The sequence below is a fragment of the Channa argus genome, chromosome 20, assembly GCF_033026475.1.
Source record: "Channa argus isolate prfri chromosome 20, Channa argus male v1.0, whole genome shotgun sequence".
NCBI classification, from domain to species: Eukaryota; Metazoa; Chordata; class Actinopteri; order Anabantiformes; family Channidae; genus Channa; species Channa argus.
The window spans coordinates 17,223,554-17,250,095 of NC_090216.1; the positions used below are offsets into that span (position 1 = coordinate 17,223,554).

A 26,542-nucleotide genomic window follows, 5' to 3' on the forward strand; every position below is an offset into this window, starting at 1 on the left:
TTCATCAATCAAGCTCTTATGGTAGAATGACTAGACTGAAGCAACAGCCTGCTTGGAGTTTGTCGAACAACATTTAAAATTGTTTTGTCTGATGACCCAAATTTAAAGTAATTGGGCAGAACATCAAGCTCTGTGTCTGGGAAATACTAGGCACTGCTCATCATCTGGCTATTAGGGTGAAATATGGTGGTGGCAGCACCATTGATATTAATGTTGTAATATACAGAGAAGTTCTTCAAGAAAATTAGATTCAGAGTGGATGAGGGTGAAGGCTAATTTTTAAGCAGGACAATTACCAGAAACATACAGCCAAGACCAGGACAAGTGTCTGACTGTAGTTAAAGGGTCCAGACCAAGCCTGTCTTTCGTGGAGAAACCTTGAAATGGCACTTCAGGGCCACTTTACATCCAATCGGATAGAACTTAAAAAAATGTTTCAGGAAAAAATGGGATGCGCAGTCTAAATGCGGATTAGCTTGTTGAGTCTTAACCAAGAAGATTCAAAGATGTAAGTGCTGGTAAAGGTTTCATGTTGGTGTTATGGCTTATCGTGTGTAGATTTATGTGAAAATGTAATTTTGTACGGTGGCACTGCAAATGGAGAAAACACAAGCAAATTAAAAAACGACTTTATCGATTTAACAACAGAAGCGCATTCGTCACAGGGGATGCTAAAAAGTGGCGGACATTTAGATTTGTAACTGTATTTCTAGTTGCTGCGGTAGAAATTTGCAGCACGTTTCTTAATTTGGTTGTGTTGCAGCTTTTGCAGCACGTTTCTTAATGCTGCGCCTGTGTTGTCAAACTTTTATTTGCTTCTTTTTTTGTCTATTTGCATGTGTTTACTTGACTTGCAGTGTCGAGAGCTCTCAGGGCCACCTTCATTTTTTCCCAATATTTGGCGTGTGATGTGCAGTGTGTGAGCAGTGGCACCGTTGAACTGAAAAGCAGTAATATCAAAGACAAGCAGTCCTTCATATTCTGTCATAGGCTGTATCATTACTGGATTTTTGAAATAAAAAAAAAAATCTGTTGAAGCATTAATTAATTATGGAAAAGCTGTAAATGCTTCATTTTCTCTACACTTCTGCCCAGAATAAAACAGCGCCTTTATAAAGCAAAGAATGATTAAAATGTCAACACTAACTTTTCATATCATGGCTTGTTTTAAATATGAATGTAGCCAATGAAACAGCAAAGGTCAAAACCTGTATCCGTGCTGATTTTGGCACAATAGTGTTTCTAATACGAGGCTGTTAGAGTAGAAGTATAGTCACAGTGAGTAAAACTAAATACATTTTGTAACAATTTCATCTTGGATTGTAGAATTGCTGCCGCCTATTTTATAAAATCCCAAGCCTTTAATGACAAGATGTTAAGAGAAATTTGAATTTACTTACATGGTGTCTGCCTTCCAAAGATATCAGCAGGGAGACTGAGCAGTTGCATGATGAATTTATTAAAGTGCTCTTAAAATACAGAACAAGACACACATTGCTGCAGCCTTTATGTTAATCTTAGCACCATTTACATGTGACTGTGCTGCATTAGAAGTTTTTACAGAAATGCTTCCCTGGCCGAGGCTTTAAGAAGACTTTAATTAAATTTGACTAGCACCTATTCAGTTAGGAGACCGACTTGTTAAATTACCTATTTGCATAATGAGGTGCATCTAGAAAAGGTATTAGGAGGCCAACCTATTTATAGATTTTATTTGTTTCTTGCATATTTATCAGAATGACTGGAAATGTACCGGTGTTAAAAATGCTTTGCAAAATCCACTGTACAAAACCACACAGTGAGAGAGAAAGAGAGCGTTATGAGGGTGTGGAGAGGCAGAAGAGAGAGAGAACGGGAGCGGCCGTGGATGTCATCGTGATTACAGATGGAGTATGGAGACTGAAAAAAGGAGGAGAAAAACATAGGAATCAGAATAAAAGAGTAAGAGATGGAAAGTACTGGGCACTGTGTCACAATCTCTATCATCCAAATGCTCTTCACCTTCCACAAGGCTCTGCTGTTCATGCAGGGACACTATGAGCTGCAGTAACACTACATGTGCACAGTCAGGACTGTGTGCAACATGTTTTGCATTCAGCAACCTTTATCATATAATTGCATGTCTGCTTTGCCCTTTCAACCACATCATATGTGTATTGTATAAGAATCCATAAAAGTTGCAGTAAAAAAAAAAAATCTACTTAGGTTGCTTAGTTGTGCTGACCAGCTGTAGGATACATATAGATTCATTAAACATAAACCTCCATAAAGCAGGAGATTCAGCCAGTTTGCTGTTATTCAACAACATGTCAGAATATTTTCATGTCACAAGCTTGATAAACTATGCCCAATTTAATGACTCACTATAAAAACTATCAGCACTTTTATATTATATTTTATCGTTTATATTTCTCCAGTACACACATGGCATCTCAGACAAAGATGTCTAACGTTATGTTATGTGGCACCTTATATATGTAAGCGGAATTATTGTTATGATCAACAGTTTATGTAGAAGTATGTGAAATGTATTATTTTTATAATAATTATAATAATAAAATTAATAGTTAATATAATTATAATTATACTAGAAGTTTGCTTTAATTTAAAGGCAACAAAACAGACAGAAAATGAAAATGGTTTAAAATTGCATCAGCCATTTCTATTACATCACAGTTAACATTATACATCATTTATTTTAACGTTTCTTACCTGAGTTGGGTTGGAAACATAATCGTGCTCCAGTGGAGACGCGTCAGTGGCAGCTTCCACAGTTACACCGGACAAAGAGGAGACGTTTCCTCCGCAGCTTAATGTTTATTTTACAGTTCATTGACAAATTTAGCCACAAAAAGCAGCTTGGGACAGCTCAGTTTATGAGACGAGTGCTGCCTGCTTTAATATAATGATCCAGAGTGAAGTGCTGACCGTAAACGCACATGCTAAGGGTTCATCTCACCTAATCGCCTGCACCCATCTTTTTTTTTTAACTTTTATCTTGGAACTTTTGGAACCGAGCGAAAGAACAAGTTTGTCTGTTTTTTTGTACCGGACACAAACTTTCAGGTGAGCTACAAAAGCTCAAGCTTTTAGATTCTGCAATTGTTCCTACGTAATGACTTACAAGGGAAGTTAAGCGGCCTGTTCTCGCCTGCTTCTGGTTAAGAAATGCAGAAGTTCTATTCTAACATTAAATGCTTTTTTTAAAATTAAAAATCAGCTCACAGCCATATAGATTTTGTATCATGTCATCTTCAGCACAATGGCTGAAGAAAACAATATGAAAATGTACACTGTAAAGAGTCAGTGTTTTAAAAGGAAGGAATAGGTTGTATTAAGTTAAGCAAAAAAAAAAATAAATAAAAATTATTCATTATTCATTGAGCCAGAAAGGTAATGTCACTACGAGCATTAGCACACAAGCATTATCTGCTGCTTAAGCTACTGGTACTGCTGAAAAATCTGAAAGTCTGCGGCTACAGGGTATTTAGCTGCACAGCCTTCTGTAATTTTAGTGCAGGTTGGTTGAAAATCTCTGCATCCAACCTGCACAGTGTTACGATGCAACCTGTGAATATAAACTCACTTGTGCAGGTTTGCAGGTTTTTCAGCGGCAAACTCAAAATCTGACATCACTCAATTAATCTCACGCTGAATAATGAAGCTATTATAATTTAGGATTCATCTCTACTTTATGTTCTTCTGAATTTAAGTGGGATTCAGATTAAATTAGGATTCCATTTAATGCACATCTATATTTCTTTTTGACCCCCTGGCATTGCATGAGCAACTGACTCACTGTCATAGACACAAAATGCAGACAGCACCAGCCCTTGTCTGTGTGGTTACGTTTAATTGCAGGACAGGGATCATTCTTGTCGCAAAGAGTTGGTTTGGTGTGTTGCTGAAAAGACAACACCTAAGAACAGCTGGCTTCTTTTACTATCTACAAACCAACCACTGCAGACCATAAAGAATATATAAAGCTTAGGGACTCAGCAGACTGGCCTTTAAATCTTAGCGGAATCATTCTGCAGAAAAAGAGCTGCCTTATGATGAGAGTATGAGTAAGAGAGTATGAGAGTATGAGAGTAAGTATGGTTTCAAAATCTGTTGTATGAACTGCAGAAGGTTTCACATTTTGCCGGTATTATCCGTTTATTGTTATGACCAAAATTCCCAGCTACAAAATGTTAAGTCAATATCACACGTAGAGTAGAGGTGTATCACCCCGGTGGATTTTCTGGATCTACAACAACACAGGCACGACACACCAGCTTGTTTCTCATTTCAAACAGGCAATGTTGTAACTTTATTTTAACTCTAACCAACTCACATTTGTGCCTAAATAGAACTAAGTTGTAGCTGTACATTTAGTACTGTAACCATGCCAACGAAGGTCGGACAAAAAATAGCACACGATAACAACCTACTGCATCTGCTGGCAGGTATAAGTACGGACCTACTGAAGGCAAAATGATACTTGATTCACATCAATGTCTAAGTGGACATGATGAGCTCCCATATGTCGGCAATTCATTGTGAGGGGCTGTGCATTGATGACCACTGACTAAGTTGATAACATCCTAACCAGTTGAGGTTTGTGTGTAGGACAGCTGAGCAAGATTACTGTGATATGGGTGTGTTGTTGAGCCAAGACATTCTGTGGACAGCACAACATGCAACTACTGGACTGCCTGGGACACCGTCCTTCTCCTGCCACTCTGAATTACCAAGATGTATAAAACAGGTGAGAACACAGAGAACAAGATACTTCACTGCTGTACATCTGCTCTACCTTTTATAATGTACCAATATAAAAATCATGTGTGCATGAACCTAATCTGCTTTAATAATCATTCAGCATGGGGCTGACCAGGTGGGCTCTCTCCCCTCTCTGCAGAATTACAGCCATACTGTACTGTTTGTCCCCCACCCCCACATACAAACACACACAGATTGTCCAGTAGCCTCCAACTGTGTTTGCATCTGCTCTGAGTGTGTAACACCCTCATACAAAGAGAAAGGAGACAGACAAATCTCTTAAGTGGAGCAGGGTGGAGGCTTTGATATACAAGAAATATTATAAATACTACATATATATGATGACAACACATGATCAAAGGCACATGAGCGTACGGCAAGATTTGTGTAATATAGGGAAACGACACAACTCAAAAAGGATTTATCTTCTGGTGAAATAGCGCAGAAACAACACAGATACTACGATATGCTCCTGAAGAAAAGAATACATCAGTAAACCATGACGGTATGTGCGATACTATTGAAGCTGAGTAATATAGGTACAAGGATCTGTCTCCATGTCACCTCTCAATGCCCATTTCCAGATTTAACAAAAGTGCTCTGATTTCAAATCAGCCAAACTCTTCTTTTTTTTCATGATTGCTCCAGTGTTACAAGGTCACTGGAAAGCACCTGGGGTTCTTAGACCATGCACAGAAACCCGTGGCCTGTGATTTGTGGCTTTTCAGGCTGTGACCGTGTAGCAGAAAAAGAAACTTGGAAGAAACACTGGATAAGGTGGACTGTACAATAAACCCTTACCAGGAGCCCATTTCTATGCTTTTAAAGAGGTGGTCACACGACTAATTGCATTATATCAACTTGACATGAATTTCATTTCTGTACCCTGTGCGACAGTTAAATCTGGGTGAACCTTTGACACACTTGACCAAAAGAGAAGCAAAAGTGACTCCCAACACGGCAGCTTAATGCAAAGATACTTGAAGACAACCATGAGCACCATGACAGTTACACAGTTCTGAAATCATAATATTTTCAAGGACAATCATGGATGACTGTAAAAAATACAAAGTACATAAATATCACAATAAAAGGCTGTTTGCAAGAACACAGTGCTGTGAAACAATATTCAAAATATTCCAACGACCATTCTGACAAATAAACAGGCTACTTAAGTACTATATGTCAAAGAAAATTGACAGGGGCAAGTTATGAAAGATACAATGCATGATTCCCCATGTGAGACCACGATATGGGAAAATCTCATGTTAGGAATATTAGGTAAGTACAGCAAGTTTTTGTATTGCGCAAACCCTTCAACAAAATCAAAGTTCCTCTACAGTAAACATGCTGTTCCATATATCCAAAGAAATAACTGTAAGGATCAGAAGGTACTTTATATTTTACAGGTGCTTAAACATATCAAAAAATAAATAAATACTGTAGACGTGTTCCACTTTTTTCAGTATCTCAAGGCCCAAATGCTGAATTCTTTCTCTTTGTTCACCTCGGAAGAAGATGTGGTAGAGCAGAAATATCAGCTTATGGAATAAAATCTAAAATCTTCCACTTCCTACAGTTTTGAGCATTTAGCCACAGAATAGACTATTATACTTGCCACAAAGAACCACAAATCTTGTAAAAGTGATCAATGTTTAGACTTTTAGTTATTTCTAAATGCTAAGCTACTAAACAGCGTTTTTCTGATGACATGTACCATACAATTAGGTGCAGAAAACAAAAACATTTTCTAATATTACATCAATAAGTAATAATTGGGATTTACAGTGTAATGATCATTTTTATTCATCAATTTGTCTATTATTGTTCAATGTTTGGGACATTCTGTCCTCTGGTTTTCATCCCCTTCAGATACAGTGCTTCAGATACCTGATACAGACTGTTTTACTGCAAATTTTTAAAAGCATAATGAAGGGAACCAGCTGTTTGGACAGAAGCTCAGCTCTGTGTCTGTTTCTCTCCAGAGATTACTTTCTATCTGCTGCTAATGAGGCCATTTGCACACCTACACACATACACACACCTGCACAAGTGCTGGTGAACATTCAGGTTGTTCAGGCACCTCAAGCAGGCATTTCTGTGCATGCACACACACACACACACACACACACACACACACACACACTACAGATGTGAATGCACCAAGCTTGCCAGATGGCTATGGAGCCTTCTTGACATGGAAGACACACACCTTTGTAAATGGCCTTTTTCAGCTCTTAACTTGTCTCTGCGTGAATCAAAGGACAGTAATGCGCCTACAGGCAATAAGAAGAGTGGCACCAAATGGAGCCGTAGATGGCTGGAAAATCGTAGCAGGAGCTGAACTGAGGGGAGAAACATGCCCTGACTACAAAGGGATTGGTCCATTTGGGCAGAATGTGAGCTCTAATCTACACCCTCATGCTTTTCTTGGCTGTTAACTCCTTTCATTTGTTGCTGCTGTGGCCATCCTCTCTATTACTGTCCTTATCATTCATCATCTGATCCCTGCTGCGAGTATGAGCCACCTCAGCAGATTACTTTGAACAACTTCTAAGTGGAGAAAATAACTTTTATAAGTTCTACCTGAAGATGTAGAACCATAGTAACTTGCAAATCCAACAAATGGCAACGGAATTCGTACTCACTACCCAAAGCTGACGACTGTCTGTCCAGCCTTCCTCACAATCCCTTTTGATTTGATCATAAACAAGAAACCAATATGCTTGAAGATACTCCTGAACTTAAGGTGAGGTATAAATGAAACCTTTTTCTCAGAAACTAGTTTTATCAAAGAATTGAAGAAAGTTCTTGTTCTTACCCGGATATTGTCAAAAGATGCTTTGTTGGTGACATCGTATAAAAGAAGGAGAGCTGAGGAGAAAAAAAAACAACAGATTTTAATTATTTATTTGACTATCATCATCTAACAAACCAAATTCATAAATCTAATCATTTAGAACATTGCCAATAGGTGATCACCAGTAATATTCCCAAAGAATATACAGGTGATTATCAATCCACAAATTAAAACCTACGAAGACCGAGAGCAACATGAGGAATGAAGATCAAACTGGATGTCTGCAACGTGTAGTCTAACATGGGTCCAGTTAGTGATGAGCCCGTTCACAAGTCCAGTCCCTTTGTATAACATGCGGAAGCTTAGGGTACCACAGTGTGTCAGTGATTGATGTCAGTGGAAACCAAGAGGCTTCAATATTTAACGCCTAAACAATGACGTAGAATATGAAGTGAAAAAGTCTTATAGGGAGTTGGATGGGTTAGTGGACAAGTACAACAAGACACAGGACTTTTCCACAGGAGACTATGGTTCGACTCTAATGTTAGACGTTGTGCGCTTAATGATGATCATAACACAACGTGGTGCATGTGGTTAAAAGAAGTCCATTTGTGCCATCGTTACAGTTGTTTTATTTTGCATTTTATCTTGTAACATAACCTTAGCCTGAAATTTGGTGCCTGACCCTAACGCAGTATTTGTGTACAGTCGTTCCTGTAGCATCAAAAGGCGCCGCTCCTGGAGCGTCCAACACAGAGTAACTGTGGCATCAATTCGAGATGCCAAAGGATGTACAAGGTGGCACAATTTGACGTCTTAGGAAGCGTCAATATCGGACGCTGTGGGATGAGAACGGTCGGATAAATTATGTCAAAATAAAAAAAATTTTCGTGCTTAGTAGCACTGTATTGTGCTGTGGTTGTGAACTCATTCAAAATGTATATGATGTCTTGTGGTTTAAAACAGAGAATAAACCTACTGAAGTCTGCATAAGCCACTTGTTTTCCCATTCAGCTCTACTGTTTGATGTTCAATAGGAGCTTTTGGACATTACACTGGAGAAATATGTGAAGATAAACACCTAAACTGGCTTCCACTGTGAGTTTAGGCAAAGTGCTGAGCTCCTTCGTTCACCACCACAGTAGTATTACAGCTGACAGCATAACCACACGACTGAATTCTAATTACCTCCAACTGCACCGCCCTGCCTTACCGGATAATGTCACCTCAGGTGTTTTTTAGCACAAACTGGAGTGCGTGCATTAGAAAGCCCTGGCAGACAGAAAAGCTCATTACACCTACGAGTGCAATTGTAACTCATTTACTCAGCTGGAGAAATCTTCACTAGGAAGAATTAGCCTCAGGTAATTACCACCACAGCACCCCTTCCTCCCACTACCCCATCTGATCCATTTTCTCCTTCACTTACATCTCACTTCATCCTCATTCATGCACATTCCCCCCCTCCCCTCAACCCTCTGCATATTCCACCTCTTCACTTTCCCTGTGCATCTCCAACTCCTCCACCTCTCTGCCGTGCACGCAGTTTCACCAATCTATTTCAAATTGAGTCCTCTATGTGTTTATTCAGGCCATTCAAGTCCGTGAAGGCTGCTTAATGAGTTGTAATCAATGTGAGCGTGGTCAGCCTCTGTTTTCTCAGCTTGACGGAGAGGCAGAGAAAACGAGGCAGTTTATAGAAAGAAAAAGAAAAAAAAACAATCTGCCCCATGAGTTAATTTCCTCTCCCGTAGCTCCTGTGTTTATCGCCAACCAGAAGACCAGACTAAACCACAAGTAGCCGCTTTTCTCCACCCTCTGCTAATCCAATTACATCCTGTCAAGAGCACAAGACAGAGAACTTTCTAGCAGCAGTAGAGAAGCAAAGTTGTCATCACCAGCAGTTACATTATTCTTGCAAAATAGTGGACAGAACATACAAATAACAAGTTTGAGAGACAAAGATTAGAAAAATCACTACTAACAGATCGTGCAAAATGAAATCATCCGTGCTTTAGACTGCTAAACAACTTTACTTTTCAGATGTGCTAGACACCAGCATTCCTGGAGTGCTATAGCACACACTAGATCAATTTCAGTCCCTTTGGGAATTTGTGGATCCTGCAAAATTTTCCAATTAAAAAAAAAAAAAAACCTCCTCAAAACATTTCAACATGCATCACAATTTCATTTAGAAGACAGCCACCATCTGATCTAATATTTAGTAACTATGCAGCACCATATCTACTTTAGTATACACAAATATCTAGTTTGAAATGTTTCAGAATAACCACAGCCTAATTAAACTGTACCACTTGATCTGCATGCTGCTTTTCATAAAGTTTATGATACAATTCTTTGAAATGAAGGAAGCACATTGGTCTGTATAGAACAGACTTGCTTCTTGGCCTTCAGGCAGTGAGATCTTTGTAGAAACTAAAGATCATTTTTCTGAGCTTAAATTACTCTCCCCCAAATCTTGTTCCTCTAGTTGTGCTCAGTTTTATGTAGTCAGTTCTCATAATGACACCGCAGGCTGATGCATGATATATATATTATATATCACTTGTCATATGCTTTTTAATCCTGGTGGTTTAGAGAACAGAGGCCTTTATGGTCACGTGTTTTCTTCAGGTCTGGGTTAAAATGAACATAATGAGCTTTGTATGACTGTGTAAATATTCACCTATCCTCGCTTATATCTAGAAGGGATATCAGCATGTTGAGCATAGGGGAATTTTGTCGGCCTCTTCAGGGGGTTGATGGGGTTATTGGTGGTCACTGAAAATGAGTCTCTGAATTCAGTTTGATGCATTTAAAGAACGCTAAAAAGGAATTGGATTTTAGATACATCATGTCTGTGGAATTCATTTGTTGTTAACCATTGGAAATAGTACAATACTTCCGAATAAAAAAACTGACCTATGTGCAAACTGTCAGCATCCCAATATTAACTATTTGATTTTGTGAGTGACTGCTACCCTGACCATCAAAGCTCCTGAAGGAATCCCTGCACAGGAAGCACTGGAGTTTGATGGAGTGAAGTGATCCATAAAGATCACTGCCATCCATCATCTCTTGGATGATAGTCAAATAGACCTTGGCTGTGCTCCTTTCCTGGAAGATGCATATACATAAGCAGTGCATGCTGACATATGCATACTGTACACATACAAATAAAGCTTAGCCTCCCATGCGCTGAGGGGTTTCTAAGTTTAAGGTTTTGAACAATACCATACTGCAATACCAAAAACATATGAGCATATCTTGTAAAGGTTTTTGTTTATTGCTTGATGCACACAAACTGTGGGGAGTAGTGAGAATGATGTGTTTCTGTTGTATTCATTCACTACCACAACAACCCACCAGCGTTTAAAAAAGAACCACTACAACTACGTCTGCTTATTTTTCCACAAAAAGTGGAAAGAGGTGGACCTGGCTAACAAATTGTGGGTCAATATCTCCAGGAATTTATTTCAAAACACTTTTTCTGCAAAGAATTGTTATCCATCTTTTGTAATCCGTCACATCTCTTTCAATTGTAATCCAAGTTTTAAATTGGCATGGTTGCACAGAATTCACGGGTGATTGGATAATTGTTGAGATTGTGACGTCGCAACTTCCTGGAGGGAATGATATGTAAGTCACTGGCCACTTTATTAGGTACACCTGTACAGTCTAATGCAATCCAATACAACAGCTCTGCCACGAATCTACTTTTACAATGTTCATTTTACAATAAAACCGTCAGAATTATTATTCAGGTCAAAGTGGTGGAATCAGACATCGTAGCCAGTCCCATTGGTCATATGAAAGGGGAAAAATCACTTAACTGAGCTGCTTGGTTGCTCAGCAGCACTTTCTGTGTTGAATCTGACCTTTCTAATAAATAAAGAAGTTCTGCAGTTTAAGTGTCTTCATAGTTTTTGGTAGAACATCTGTCCTTTATATGTCTTTGATAAACATAAAAACGATATTTAGCGTTAGAATTGCATTTGGCCACAATGTAATGCTAACGGAAAGAAAATTACTCATGTAGCTCTCCGTAACTCACTCCACAGCAGGAAATAGTACTTCAAAATAAACCTCCAGTGCTGGAAATTCATTACAATTCAAAAAGGGGCATTGTGATCTTTTTTATATTATTGTTTTTAACAAAATTCACAATCTGCTTGTGGGGTCCATTTAGTATAGATCAGCGTCCAACTTTTGGACCGCGACCCAACCTTTGGGAACCCGTGGTCTACAGCATACACAGGGCAATAGAAATGAAGAGAATGAAGAATAAATTGGAAATAAATCTATCGAGATGACTCTCCGAACTTTGTCCTGTCCCTGGGTAGTTTGGAGTAGAAAGTAAGGCAATTTGTGGGCTGATACACGTCACTCTGCCTTCTTGATACAATTTCCTGTTTCATTCTTAGAAATTAGATTGTCATTGGTTTTTTGTTTTTCTTAAATGATAGAAGGTAGATGGTTACGGTTAGGGGCTAGGGACTGCATTATGTCAATTAGTGTCCTCACAAAGATTGAAGTACAAGTGTGTGTGTGTGAGAAAGAGAGAGAGAGAGAGAGACCGAGAGATATCTGAGTGATATAATTCACTGTTTTTCCCTCAGGTGAGTTGCTGCTGATGATACTGTACAACAAAATAAAAGGGAGCGTGTGATGTTGCTGCTAGTGTCCCCTTCTCTGTCACTTTAATTTCTCCTCTGACAGTTCCAGCATCAGTTATCCTTTCTACCTCTTCCTTGAGCAAATCGTGGCCCAAAGGGTTCCTTTCTATGGCAGCCATTTTAGAAAGGGATGGATCATTCACCACTACAAGCTGAACCAGCCGGCAATTTCCTGTTGGTTACAGAGGCTTCTGAGAATAATGCTGAGATGCTCACTCATGTTGGGTTGTGGGATAAGTAAAGTTTAAGTACTTTTTCTGTATTGTATGTGTTCCCATAGTAGTTTTCATACAGCCTCAATTGTTTTGTCTTTTTACAGATTCACATGTTTTCTACAAGCACACCAATAATTTTCTGTAGTTACGTTATTGTTGGGGATACTAATTCTTTTTACAATCAGGAAATCTATGGGGAGTAAAAACATTATAGTTCATAGACAGTTCAGTGGAGAGTGAGGACATTTACACACACACACACACACGTTTTTAGTTTCCTTTCTATTAAAATGGATGTGCAATGTCACAGTCAAAGGCATTATGAGGCTCTTTTGTTAAGCATCTACATAAAGTCAGTTGAAACGAAGCCCAGACGTGTGTGTGTGTGTGTGTGTGTGTGAGAGAGTGTGTTTGTAAAAGACAGCGAAACAGCTTTGTGATGGATTGTACCGCTCACAGCTTTTCCTAAAGTGGAGCAATTCCCTCCACATTTTGAACATTTTGTTTCCAATTGCTGTTCCCCTTTTTTCCATTCATCTCCCACTCATCCTTCCCTTTTCTTTTTTTTTTCATATTTTCACCTCCATCTTCCCTTTCCCATACATCCTCTGCTCATGTCTTCATCATCCTCGTTCCCTCTGATGGTGGCCATTCTCCTGTCTTAGCTGAGATATATTTTGCCCCCTACAAGCTGCTGCTGATTGAGGCCCACAGCAGCTCATTAGCAATGAAAGTTGTGACCCAAGAACAAAGAACAGAGGGAATGAAAATGATCCAGGCAGGATGGGCTGAGGCACAGCAGAGCGCTGCCACAATAAGGTAATGACACTGATGTAATAAGAAACTGACGTAGCCTCTGTGGGTCCTATAGTTTGTCCCTTTTCACTTCTTCTAAGTTCCTTTGTCTTTTCTGTTGTGGTTCCATTCAGCCAAGATAGTGGCATTTAATATTTATTATTGGAATTTTTGAAATCAATTTGATCTTGTTGAATTTAGTGATCTCTGATTTTTCCGCACTCCTGCCCCTGGACTACAGCTAATAAACTGACTCTGGGGCAGTTTAGGACCATTATTGTCTAATACTCTAAATATTAACTGAATATGCCTATAATTCTTTTTTAACTGGCAAATTGGAACCATTAAAAGTTTACCAAGTTACCTATTGAAATGTATGGATGTACACGCAACTAGCACTACATTAGTATGTACACAAAGTGTGTATGATTTCTTACTTCACTAAGTGGGACAATGATCATAATGACCTTAGAAACACAATCGTGAAGTTCTGGTTTCTGTATGTTGGTTGGATCTATCCATTTGATCCAGTCTACTGGTCAAGTCCATTTGTTTAGCACTTTGTGGCTAAATACCTGCATTAAATACCTGACATTCTCATCATCCTTAGTCACACACACCTTTTATACGCAGAAATTCACTGTCCTGTGCCCTGCGACTGGACAGTGGCTGGAGCATATCCCGACTGTCATAGGGTGAGAGGCAGAGTAAACCCTGGTCTTCAGTCTACTTTAGGGCCGAAAACCTGGGACCCAGGAAACACCTAACAGAAAGATGGGACCTCTAAAAGCAGATGCTAAAGTTGAGTTTAGGTAGAAAGGGGCAGTTGCATGATCCATTTGACAAAAACTTAAGTAGTTAATAGAGCTAAATTTCCAAACCTCCACCGCATTAATACTAGAAATTATTAGAATACTTTGTGTTATACTGGGACTTCACGGCCATACGCCCCCCCCCCCCCTTTTAACCCATCGGTAACAAATAGAAGCCAATGAAGACTATTACAAGGGAATGTCCAAAACACCTCATTGTGAACAGCCTGGACAACCTTGTCAATCACAAAGCACCATTTGCAGCAGTCATCTGTAATGCAGCTATTACCTGCTCCACGAAATCTATTAAGTCTGTCATTGTGTTTCTTTTGATTCGTCATGTCAGTTCTTTCTGTGGGATAAGGTAAAGGACATTGGAGGTCTTCCATTTTAAAGCTGGCTATCATTCACAAATGTGACATCCACATTACAACGTAACTGATGGCACAGAGTTAATAGTAGGGATGATGTTTTTTCACAGATAGTGATTTCTTAATTTCATCATTTTAAAACATGTCCTTGCATCATGTGTCATAATGGATAGGTGCATGAAGGAATCATTTCCCGAGCACTCTCGACAGCCTTGAGCTCCATTTTTCTTTAAATGTTCTCTACATGTTTTACTGCACTGCCTTCAATTGAAAAATGAAGCTAGTTCATTACAGGATGAGCTTCTGTTGAAAGCTCCACAATAGCGTCAACTCCCCTTTTGTTCATCATAACCCTTTATTCTATATGTATATATATATAAGTTATTTGTCTGAGTTCCTTCATATATCTGCAGTGGCCTCAGCCATCCTGCAGAGTGGTGAAGGTTGGCTGTTTGCATATTTAATGTCAGGCCCACTGCTTTGTTCACCTGGACTTCTTGTTTCTTCATTTACCCAATTAATCTCATTTGATCTTCCTCTAATACTCATGCTTGCCACACGTTTCTATCTCTCTCAATATCCATTCATATTTTCGGTCCTCCTCTGTCTCGTTACTCATGTACCCCACTGGGTGACACCCTGTGGTTTCAATCTACGCAGTGGAAGCGACAAATTCTCAGCTACACTTTGGAAGATGGAGAGAGAAAAAAAAAAAAAAAAAGAAATTTTCTGCGGCTGGTTTCTGGACCAGGCTGGCCTTGCGTGGGGCCATCTACACCAGATGGGCTCGGCAGACTGCACTGGGCTCACAACAACGACCAGCTCATTTACACTGATTGTCTGAATCTTCTGGCTCTCTCATTATAGGCCTAATGAGCATCCAGATCAGGGCCAAAGCTGAATAAAACAAACACCATGTCCAGGGGGCAAACACTTCAAGATGTGCTCTACTCTCTCTCAACACTACCAAACTGTCATTGGACTAAATGGTTGCCGTGTTTCTGTTCATTTATCCGTTCACTACTTGGATGCAGACTAAATTATCTAATGCTTAAATAGACATAAAATGTAATATGTTATGTCCACAATCTCCAGAGGATTAACCCTAATAGACTGTATTGTTGCAAACCTTTCATCTAGTGCCATGTGGAGGTCTGAATTCTCACTTATATACTGTATTTATCTTGTGTGGGGGCCTGGTGGCTCAGTGGTAGAGTATTGGGTAGGGATGCAGAAGGGAGCGGGTTACAATCCCACCCCACGAGGTGTGGCCCCACCCAGCCACCAAGGGCAACCTTGGTCCCGGACAAAAAAATGGGAACACCACCACCACCGCAAAATCAATGTGCCGAAGATGTTCCGCTGTGGCGACCCCCTGAAGGGATACGCCGAAAGCCGTTGTTGTCGTATACTGTATTTAACTTTCTTGTTATAGTATGATATCTCACTAACATCTGACTTGCTAAATATAGGCTGGCGTTGAGTTTATCTCCAACAGAGAGAAACCGCCCACAAAGCAGACATTATAGATTATTATCAGTTATTTTAGTCTACGTAGTGACATAACTGGTCGGGAGATGTTCCTGCTGCTCTCAAACATACAAGTCGGCTGTTCAAACAACACTTTTATTAGGACCTGTGTTTCAATTTAGCACCTTAAGTGCCGAAATCTTTTTTAATAGCTGACGCCAATGAAAGTGCCTGATAACGTTAGCTGTAGCAATTTGTGTACCAGAAAACAGAGCATATGTACACAGATACTCTTACTACTCTTTCAGATACTACGAATGCAATTACTGTACGCATGTGAATACTTTATCAAAAACTACACATTCTATCCTTCATTCAAGTTTTGATATAATTGTGGATATAATTTTCCCTTAATTTATGCAATGCACTGCGTAATGTACATCTGAAGTCCAGGTATTATAATAATAATAATAATAATTATTATTATTATTCACTTCTACATGATAACGCTTAGCAACAAGGCAGAGCCATCTAATCGGCCCACCGATACAGTTCAAAGCCTGAATCACGAAGAAATGATCCATTAGTTCACAGGGATGGACACCTTTGGTGACAGCTGTGCCCAGGCTGCATTGTCTCCCCTGGTGCTGCCTGTCAGACAGAAGGAGCTTTATTTAAAAGTCAGGAGCAGACGGACAGCTCGGAGGAGCTGGTTCAAGGCTCCCTGGGTGCCTTGTTAAAGATCAGCGAGGGTAAGCTGTTGTACTGACAGATCAGAAAATCACTGGGAACTGTCCAGACGGACGCACGCACACACACGCACACACACACACACACACACACACACACACACCAATTTACTAACTCAGGGAAAATGAAAAACCATCCACATAATGTGAACATGTGTACATTTATACCTACAAACATGTGCAGTCACGCACTCAGATGGGTTTTTTCGTGATAATGCCTGAATAGCAACATGTGCAACTGTGTGTGTGTGTCTGAGTGTGACAGTTTTATGTTAAACAACCCCACTGTGTACAGATAGTAGTGCACCTCAAGCCACCCTGAATGAACACACACACACACACACACACACACAGGAATAGCTCATAGCTGTCCCACCCCCCACTATGTGTGAGGCAGCCTCATTTTCCCACCCAGCGGTCAGCCTCTCGCTTAAGGGAACCAACCCATCACAGAACCGCTGGCGAATGCCTGCAAACACACACGCGCCACACAAACACCAGTCTATCAAATCAGCCGCAACTGAAGTGTTTTCTCTTGCCCAACAGGAAGGAGAGAGAGCAACAGGGCCACTGCCAGTGTCAATCTAACATTCAAAGAAAACAAAAGTAATCTTGTCAGTGAGTAGGGTTTGGTTTGGTCAGGGAAAAGTGAAAGGTAGAGGGAAGGATGTCAGTCACAGTCGAACAGGCTCACAGTATTAAATGCAAGGAATCTTACCGTGGGCATCGCGGTAATACGCATGTGTAACACTCCGGAAACGCTCCTGACCAGCAGTGTCCCAGATCTAAAAAGAATACATGTTTATTATTATCATCACAATAATTTACCATATTTTGAGGGTGACTAAACTTTTATTGCAGTCATGGAACCCCTCTTATTTTTCTTTTACAGCATAACCTCGGTTTTTTGACCACAATATCATGTAGAAAGCATCAAGTGCAGGTTTTACATCATTCCTGTGTTAATACAAGGTTGAGAAAAACAGAAAATATATAAGAGGCAGCATTTTTGGAGCTAATATCAGCTAACATAAATTTGATAAATGAGAAACCTTTAGTTTTATTTCTGTGGGAAATCAAGAACAGTTTATCTCAAAAACGATTCCACATGTCTAGTGATAAATCGGCTTATCATGATGTATCATACTGTAAGTGGTAAATACTGAAAGTACAAATCAATGTGAAGGGTTGAAGTTGGTGCAAGTCCCAATTAAGAGTCACCAGCAAGATGATGTGATAAAACAGCGTTAGTCAAACCATAAATGCTGAAAAACTGTCGAAATCGAAATGGCAAAAAGGAAACTTTTTTTTATTCATGTATTAATTTGAGGAACATAACAATATAATACAACAATAACGTCATTGCTTAAATAGATCTGCCCTTATTTTTCAATTCTATAGCACAAGCTTCATGAACGTCATGATACATTTTCTGCATTCAATACACTTCAATTACAATCATTACAATTACTCATATAAAGCATCTTTAATAGGTTACAAAGTGATGATGATCATGATGGATGAACACAGAAAAGAACAACAGTAGAAAGATGAAGAGAAAGTGTGACTCGTGTAACTGAGGCAGCGTGTAATGCTTTTCTTGAACGATAAGGATTCATTCGATTCTCTACCCGTCAGTGTCTCTCACTGATTACGTCTTGGCCTGATAATCTGATGGAAAGTCTGCTATTCCCTCTAGTGTCTTCAGTCAGGCAGAGCACAGGGCTAAATGACTGATAGAGATTAACCGAGGCCTCATTAAGTCAACGTTTGGGCTCCTTCACCTTTCTACAGCAGGCAATGAAGACGTATCTGAGGTATTTGGGAAACAGCTGCTGGTGATTTATTAAAAAGAACACACACACCCTCACATGCTGGTAGAGATACTTTTTGGCTCTTACCTGCAGTTTGACCTTCACAGCATCAATGCTCATAACTTTATTCTGAAAGACAAAAGAAAATAACACAAACTCAGAAGGGATTATGATGCAACACAGGAAAAAAAAAAAGGCTATTTCCACTACACACAAGTTAGAGAACCTAAAGAAATGATGGCTTCAGGCACTGATGAACGGACATGTTTGGTAACTAAATCCAATGCTGTGTGCTGAGGCTGACATTGTGGTTTGCTTTGCGTGACACCGTCGGTGTAACAAGGACCTGACATCTGCGAGGCCCTTTTATCATTGTCATGCTGTCGGCATAATGTGCTATCTAGTGTATACACTTACACACACACACACACACACACACACACACACCAAAACTCGCCTTTTGTTATGATCCAGACGTTTGTTTGAAGGAGTTGCATCATTTACCAACAAGTTGTCTGCCAAGCAGTTTGGCGTAGACGTTTACCTGTGTGCGTGTGTTGATGTGGAAAGCAACTGACTGTAGGGATGTTTTCAAAGTGACACCAAGTTAACAATCAGCAGCTGCAGCAGCTCCTGAGTGATTTTCTACTATTCTTCCAGTGAGACAGCTGATCCATCTTTGCCATTACAAGGCATGTGATAAAACTGGCAAACTAGACAGATGAGCACAAAATCTTTGTGAGGACCCAGTGTGACTATCAGGAAGACTTGTCTAATGTGTTTCACAGAGGTTGCTGCAAGTTCGCTAACCTTTTTCTTAATCGGTGTATTTTAAACATGTCTTCTTATCCTGGTGTAAAACACTGAAATCTGCTGTCACAGCGCAGCACAGCTTGATCATGATTATGTTTGTTCTATCCTGACTGTCATCCATCCTCTATGGACGCCAAAACTCTGTACGCCAATGTTAAGGATGTCGGCGTGCTGCATTAGATGATGACCTGTGGGAGATCGTCTACTGTGCAAGCGGATTGACCTGCTTCTTTCGCATAAGAACCAAGCCGACTGAAAGAGTTTACTGGGCGACTCAAGTGCCTTACGCCGGTCATAAAGTGGAAGACCAAGACTATAAGAATGGGGCACAGAGAGGAACATTGCAAAATCTGACTAATAAAAGGTGCAGTTGATTGTTCCCTAAACGCCCTTCACATCTACTGCAGACATAGATCCCTGTCAGCCTTTAGACTTATCCACCGAAATAAAAACCATGTATCATTGACCAGTTAAATAACAGCTCGAATTTTAGCAAGAAAAACCGTGAAATTATACAATGTGATTACTGTATAAATATCATTAGAAACCTGCAAAATTAGACAACCAGTTGAAACAGTACCATTTATAGAAATTTTAAGTCATTGGGATTATTGTGACTCTCGGAGTCATTTATTGTAAGGAAATTTCCACGCTGTGTAGATGTTTTAATCACGCCATGCATATATTTGACCAAGCCAGTGATTGCCTGCCTACTTTTATATATCGAGCTCAAGCATTCACCACTTGTCCAGTGTCTAGTAGAAACCAAGTTAATATAACCGAAGGATTTTCATGTTTGCCAATACTGTGCACCAAGTTAATGTCTCGGAAGGATTTTGCAGAGACCAGAACTAAAGGACAATTCTTGGCTTTAGGCACCTCGTGGTGTTAAACTTTTTTATATTGTGTCACTAAAGGAATTTTGGAGTCTTTTTTCATGTCAGGAATTGGAGAATTGGCTACATTCATCGCGCTCACTAGCAGGCCTGTCTCTGTGTTACGGATCCAGACCAATACATCTTCACAAGCAGATCCCACCTCCCACCATTTCCTACCCTCTCGTCAAATCACTCATCTTTGCTGCATGTAAGGATCTACCTCCACTGCCAGGACCACAGCCACTCTTCCCCCTAATCCTCTGCCTCTCCGCCAGACTTCCCTCTTCTACCCACTCTCTTTAGTAAATCTCGTTCATTTTATATAATGACACAAGTCATTGCTGAAATACTCATCCACGTATTCTCTCTTATAGACTGGAGTACAGCACCACCTAGTTGGTCGGAGGAGCTACTTCATCTCCATCCTGCTTTTGCCAACTATCTTCTTTTAATAAACTTCATAAATTGTTTAGTTGTGTCTGGCGTCTTGTTGTGTCCAAACTTAAAACCAATCCCTTACAGTGGGAGCTGGACCGGATCAGTGCCACTCTGGCTCTTTTGGTGCAGAAAGTCACAAAGTCATTAACTCTGTGCTGATTCTAGACCTTAATCTTAAGATCCAGTGGCTACCAGTCATCCTATTTTGACTAACAACTGACACTAACAAGCGATGGCATCACAACTGAGGAAGACCTACAGTAACTACAGCTTTACGTAAGGTCATCTGCATTTTTAAAAGTTAGATTTTACCTCCATAGTTTCCTCTCTTGTGTCAGTGCGTGCGTTCCTTACAGAGTGTCAAAGTCTTTGTTAGTCTTCAAGGATGTTAGTCCCTAGACTCAAATACAGACACCAGTGTAAAAGCAAAACTTGGCCTACTCAAAGTCTGGGAAAAAAATGTGGCTGGCACTGTATAGTGAGGAGACCCATTGCAAACTGGGACCAGGTGAGAACAATGGGAGAGAGGTGTGTGTGTGTGCCTGGCAAAGTAGATGTACCATTGTTGCTCCATTTAGTGCAATTTTGGAATATTTTATCCATATCCCTTTGTGTAGAGACATTAATGTTAATACAAACACTTTTTGCAGGTCTTGTGGCCTGAGCTGAGGAAACGAAGTGTACTATTTGTCTAGATTAACAGCAAGGACATGAGCAGGAGATGCAAACAGCAACCAAGCCTTTTCTTCTTCTCCCACTGAAACCGTAAAAGCAGCACAACACAAGTAGTGAATAGACAGGAAGAAAATATTAGTGTGTACATAAGTGAGATTGTTCAGAAAACTCCATTAAAAATACCACACGAAGAGCTGAAGCACAGATCGTTTGAGTCTTGGACAGACACAGGAAAGGTGGCAGCAGGAAATGCCTGATCTGCTGCCCCGGTCTTAGCAGCGCACAAATTGAAGTTATGATTGCTTTTTACTCCGAGATGAAAATCCTTTTTATTGAGGACCAATTTCCCGACTCTCAAACACAAATAACGACACACAGCGGGCAAGCTGCCAGGTCAGACAACAAGAAGACCTCCCCAATGATAAAAGCTGCCTCAATTTTTTTTTTAAAAGCATGTAAACATGACACACACAAAACAGCATCTTTTTTTCTTTTTTTTTTTTTACCATGACTGGAGCAACCAGCCAGTCTTTGCAAGTGATTCAGCATAGTCAGTGTGTTGTAATGGGATCATCACAGGAACAAATAATTCCTGATTTATGTGGTCATTCTACTTAATGCTGCCTCACCAGGACCAACACTTGCTGTATATTTCTATTCAGTTTCCAGTTACACAGTAGATCCAGAGGTTGTTGGTGGCTTTGATGCTTTGAGTAATTTGGTCCATTTACTAACAACATACTTTCTCTCATTCCTAATGCATTTCATCCATATTGCATGGGGGGAAGGAGAGTTATTATTAGCACTTAGCAGAGCTCCTAAAACTCATTTTAACTGCAGTATATTGCATTGATGCCTGGAAAGAATATGGCTGCATTTGGAGTTTGACCATGTGTGGAAAAACACAGCTTTGCCCACTTATTTCATTGGACGAGTTTAATACAGCAGATAAGAAAACAACAAAGCTCTGTGTGGAAAAGAGGGTGGAACTGGTTAAACTTTTTCCGCACACTGAATATTAGAAACCTTACATGGACATATTGGGCATTCTGTACATGGGCAGCTGTAGCTCAGTGGGTAAGGCAGCCACTGCCATCAGTGTGTGAATGCGCATGTGAATGGGTAAATGAGAAGCCACATTGTAAAGCGCTTTGGATAAAAGCGGTATATGAGCATCCATTTACCATTTACATATTATGAAGCCGATTCTTGGAAGCAGGTTTTCACGGCCAACGATAACGTCATGGCCCCATATCTAATCGGATCGCTCCAGAGTCATGGCGTAACACGCTGAGTAAGGGGTGACAGAAACACCATCTTGTTAAAGAGACGGACCATAGAAATTCTCTCAAGTTTGGTTTGGGAATTACTGAGTGACAGACTTTAAATTTTGAGTTTAATGTTTCTGTTAAACGAATTGAATCAAATAAGCCGTATTGGAGCTGTCCCAATGAAAAGAGCAGGAACACCAACCATAAAAAAGGAAACCCTACAGCAAGGCAGCATCGTGAGTACGTATAGTCTAGACAGACAAATACCTTTTGTTGTATCAATCCAAGATCCAGAATCAGTGAAGATTCTCTCATCCAGGTTTGGTTACCTGAAGGTTGTCTCATGTCAGCTGGGCTTTATTCTTCTTGGTTAAAAAATGTTTTGCTTCTCATTCCAGCAGCTTCTTCAGTCTCATAGAAAACAGGCTTAAGGGAACCAATTACAGATCCAGAGTGGGATTTGGTTCTCACCTGGCCTCTTTATAGGTGAATAATAAGGGAGGTGAGAACAAGACATAGTCATGAAGATGTAATGATTATTACTCTAAACACCCTTTATCCTCCAGGATGGGATCATTAGGTGTGGCCTCCTTGGTGGATGTTTGAAGTGGTCTCAATCTTCCTGGGGTTGGGTGAAAGGACCTAAGGCCTCCTTCTGTGTTGAGACAACAGCCTCAACCTCAACATAATCAAAGCATGGTGGTTTCACAAATAAAGATCCAGTACGTCAGCCAATGTTTCAACAGACATCCAAGTTTATTTTTGTTATTTTATGCAACAGCCACAGTAAAAATGTGTGATGGCAGGACTAGGATGGATTGAGGCTGGACTGCTCCAGTGACACTGTGTTACTAATGTTTTACTTCACACTGGAGCAGAGATGTTAGCAGTACTGTGTAGGCTGGGCGTTTACATAACCGAGTACACAACAGCATCCTGCACAGTGGTTCAGCTTTGATGCCGCTTCTATCAGCTTTGTGTGATGAGCAGATACTGTACAAACAGCTTGTATGCGGAACTTTGGTATTTCTCTCTAAATAGTTTTGTTCTTACACACATGGTAGCTTTCCCCCCAGTCATACTAAAAATAAACCAGGCAGATTACAGTTCTCTGTTCTGGATCGGTACCAGTGATATGATCTATATTTGTTCCTTCTGTTTTCTCCAAATTATCTTTTAAAACTTGTTAATTCAGAGCATCAAATAAATGAAGTTGATTTGACATGAAACGTTCCGATTTTTAATTCATAACTCATGAATGTCAGGTAGTAAACTGTATCTCAGCTTCAGTTTGCCCTGGAATTCACATTGGCTGTAGTTGAACTTTGTCAAATCGAATTCGCATAAAGTTGAGTCTCGCTCGACTTTCCTGTGTTGCATTGCTGACCCGCCAATGAATCTGTAGTCCACAGCGGGTGGTACAAAGCTGCATACCTGGCTTTCCATTCAGGTGTGAACATGCTTTTATTTCCATTTCACAATTATTAAGGCCAACAACTGGGACATTCAACCTTTAAAATAATTGTATTGTATAACTAAATTATAATGCAACTTTAATATGATGATGGTGCGGACATGTACATGAGGAAATTTTCTGTATCTGGACTTACGTAAATCATAATTGACTACCCCTGCTCTAAACTATGTCAAACTTAGTCCAACCTTGACCTAGAAACCAGACAGACAAGGACAAACATGTGACCCTCACACCTGTACACATGCACAAGCCTCTGCATTCAAAGGATTTTGTCCTGTCCTATTACAGTGCTGCCTCCCCACCCCACCTCCTGGATTGCAAGATTCTTAAAGATCCTTAAAAAACAGAGCAGTAAAAGTCCATACATGCAGTTTTAAGAAGTAAAAAATGGGCAAATCAACCTCAATTTGAGAGAAAATGTCCAAACTCTGAAGATGGAAAGCTCCAAGTGACTTCTACAATGGAAGCTCTAGAATGAAGATGAATTACTCTGTAGGATTTCTGCAACTGCAGCAACAGTCAGTCTTTTTGCAGATGGCCAGCTGTGCTACAGAGCAGAGCATCTTCCCGCACAAACAACAGCTATAAGCTATCTGTCAAGTAGCCCACCAACCTGACCAGGCGTCACTTTACAGGCACCAGCCATCTGCGGAGCGGGGGAGCCATCTTCTGGGGCTTTAGCCATGAATGTTTTCTCAAAATGATTTCAGTGGAGAAACAGTTTTATAACTGTGGAAATATCTCCATTGGACAGATTCCCCGCAGTGAGCGTGTTTACATGGACATGGTAGCCAGGTTACAGAAGGCTTTCTCAAGAAAGATGATGTCATGTCAACAGGAAAGCTAGTTTCTGAAATCGAGGTAGGGGATTAAAGAAACCTGGTTTTTCCACGTAGATTTCTGTCGGAGAACGTCGATTTCTCTGCCATGCATATGTGTAACCAGGTTTCTAATGGGTTTTCTCCAACTGCAAAAGACGGCAAACAGAAACATGCAGCTGAGTGAAAGAATGAATAAAATGATATCATCAACAGGGCGATGCCACCTCGCTTTGAAATCAGATTCTCTCTAAAGAAAATGGAACTAACACAAAGGGCTTCACAGCTGTCTAAAGAAGTCACTGTCCCTATAGTGTTTTTAAAATTCAGACTGCTGTGGGTCAGCTACATGTGTCCCCCCTTCTTTCCCTTTCTCTCCCCTGTGTGGTCACTCTGCTGAAACATATATGAACACATCCCCCACAAACAAATAAAGATACAAAGAAAAGTCAGAAAGCAGAGTTTTTTATACAGTTAAAATCTGTGGAGGTGGAGAAGAAATCAGGTTACTCTGCTGCTGCATGTATGCACAGATTTCCAGTTACCTGGTCTTAAGTGCATGTGAACACCGTTCCCCGATTTGCCTAAAAAGCTGGTATTTTTGAGCTCCCCAGTTTCTTGCATGTACAGCCCCAATTCCAAAAAGTTGGGACAATGTGTAAAGCAAAAATAAAAACAGAATTCAACAATTTGCAAATCTCATTAACCAATATTTTATTTACAATAGAACATAAACAACATATCAGATGTTGAAACTGAGACATTTTAACATTTAATGGAAAATATTAGCTCCTTCTGAATTTAATGGCAGCAACAAATCCCAAACAGAAGAAACTAAAGGCTGGAAAAGGAATTTGCTGCAAATAACAAAACAAACGAAGGAACACAGGACATTAGAGTAATTGGCAACAGTTCAGTTACATAACTGGGTATAAAAGGAGCATTCAGAGAGGCAGAGCCTATCGACTGTAAAGTTTACCAGAGGTTCACCAATCTGTGACCAACTAAATCTAAAAGGTCGAAGGTCAAAACCAAAACAGATTTCTACACTGGCTTCCTGTTCTGCCTGCTCTGTCTCTTGCCCACAGGGGATCAACTCAACAGCTCCTGCTTACCTCAACTCCCTCATCCAGGTCTACAATCCCTCCCGTCCGCTGCCAATGAACAACGTCTGATGGACCCAGCACCACAAAGAAGACATCAAGCAAAAATCTTCAGTTCAGTGATCCCAATATGGTGGAACGAGCTACAAAATTCTGCAGGCTCAGCAAACTCACTCCCAATATTCAAAAAACTGCTAAAACCAGAACTCTTCCGCACCTTCCGATGCACTTAAATCTTTTTATAAAAGACAAAAAAGACTTCCTTTCTGCTCTTTCTTGCACTTGCATGTCATGAAATGTGAACATATTTCTGAGAGGACTTTGCTTTGATGTTTTCTCCGTGACTAGATTTTTGCTCCCTTGCACCTCACTTTTAAAACTGGATGCGAGTGATCTCTGGGCCCTCAGGCAGTACTGCATTAAAAAGAGGCATGATTCTCTACTGGACATCACTGCATGGGAAGATATCCAGATATATATCCAGATATCACTATATGTGAACACAGTTTGCTGTGAAATACACAAATGTAAGTTGAAGCTGTATCATGCAAAGAAGAAGACATATGAGAACAGGATCCAGAAACGCCGCCATGTTTCTCTGGG

General features: G+C 40.1%; 1 protein-coding gene across 3 annotated transcripts in view; it reads right to left on the reverse strand.

Moving 5' to 3' along the window:
• Nucleotides 1-26,542, reverse strand: part of LOC137105811 (ras-related protein Rab-26) — an 86,955-nt gene that overhangs the window by 21,260 nt on the left and 39,153 nt on the right. For all 3 annotated transcript variants that reach the window (XM_067488432.1, XM_067488433.1, XM_067488431.1), the window contains exons 3-5: nt 18,554-18,595; nt 17,371-17,437; nt 7,586-7,638 (exon numbers count right to left, since the gene is read on the reverse strand). In XM_067488432.1, the coding sequence (XP_067344533.1) occupies nt 7,586-7,638; nt 17,371-17,437; nt 18,554-18,595 (162 nt within the window). The remainder of the gene's footprint in view (nt 1-7,585; nt 7,639-17,370; nt 17,438-18,553; nt 18,596-26,542) is intronic.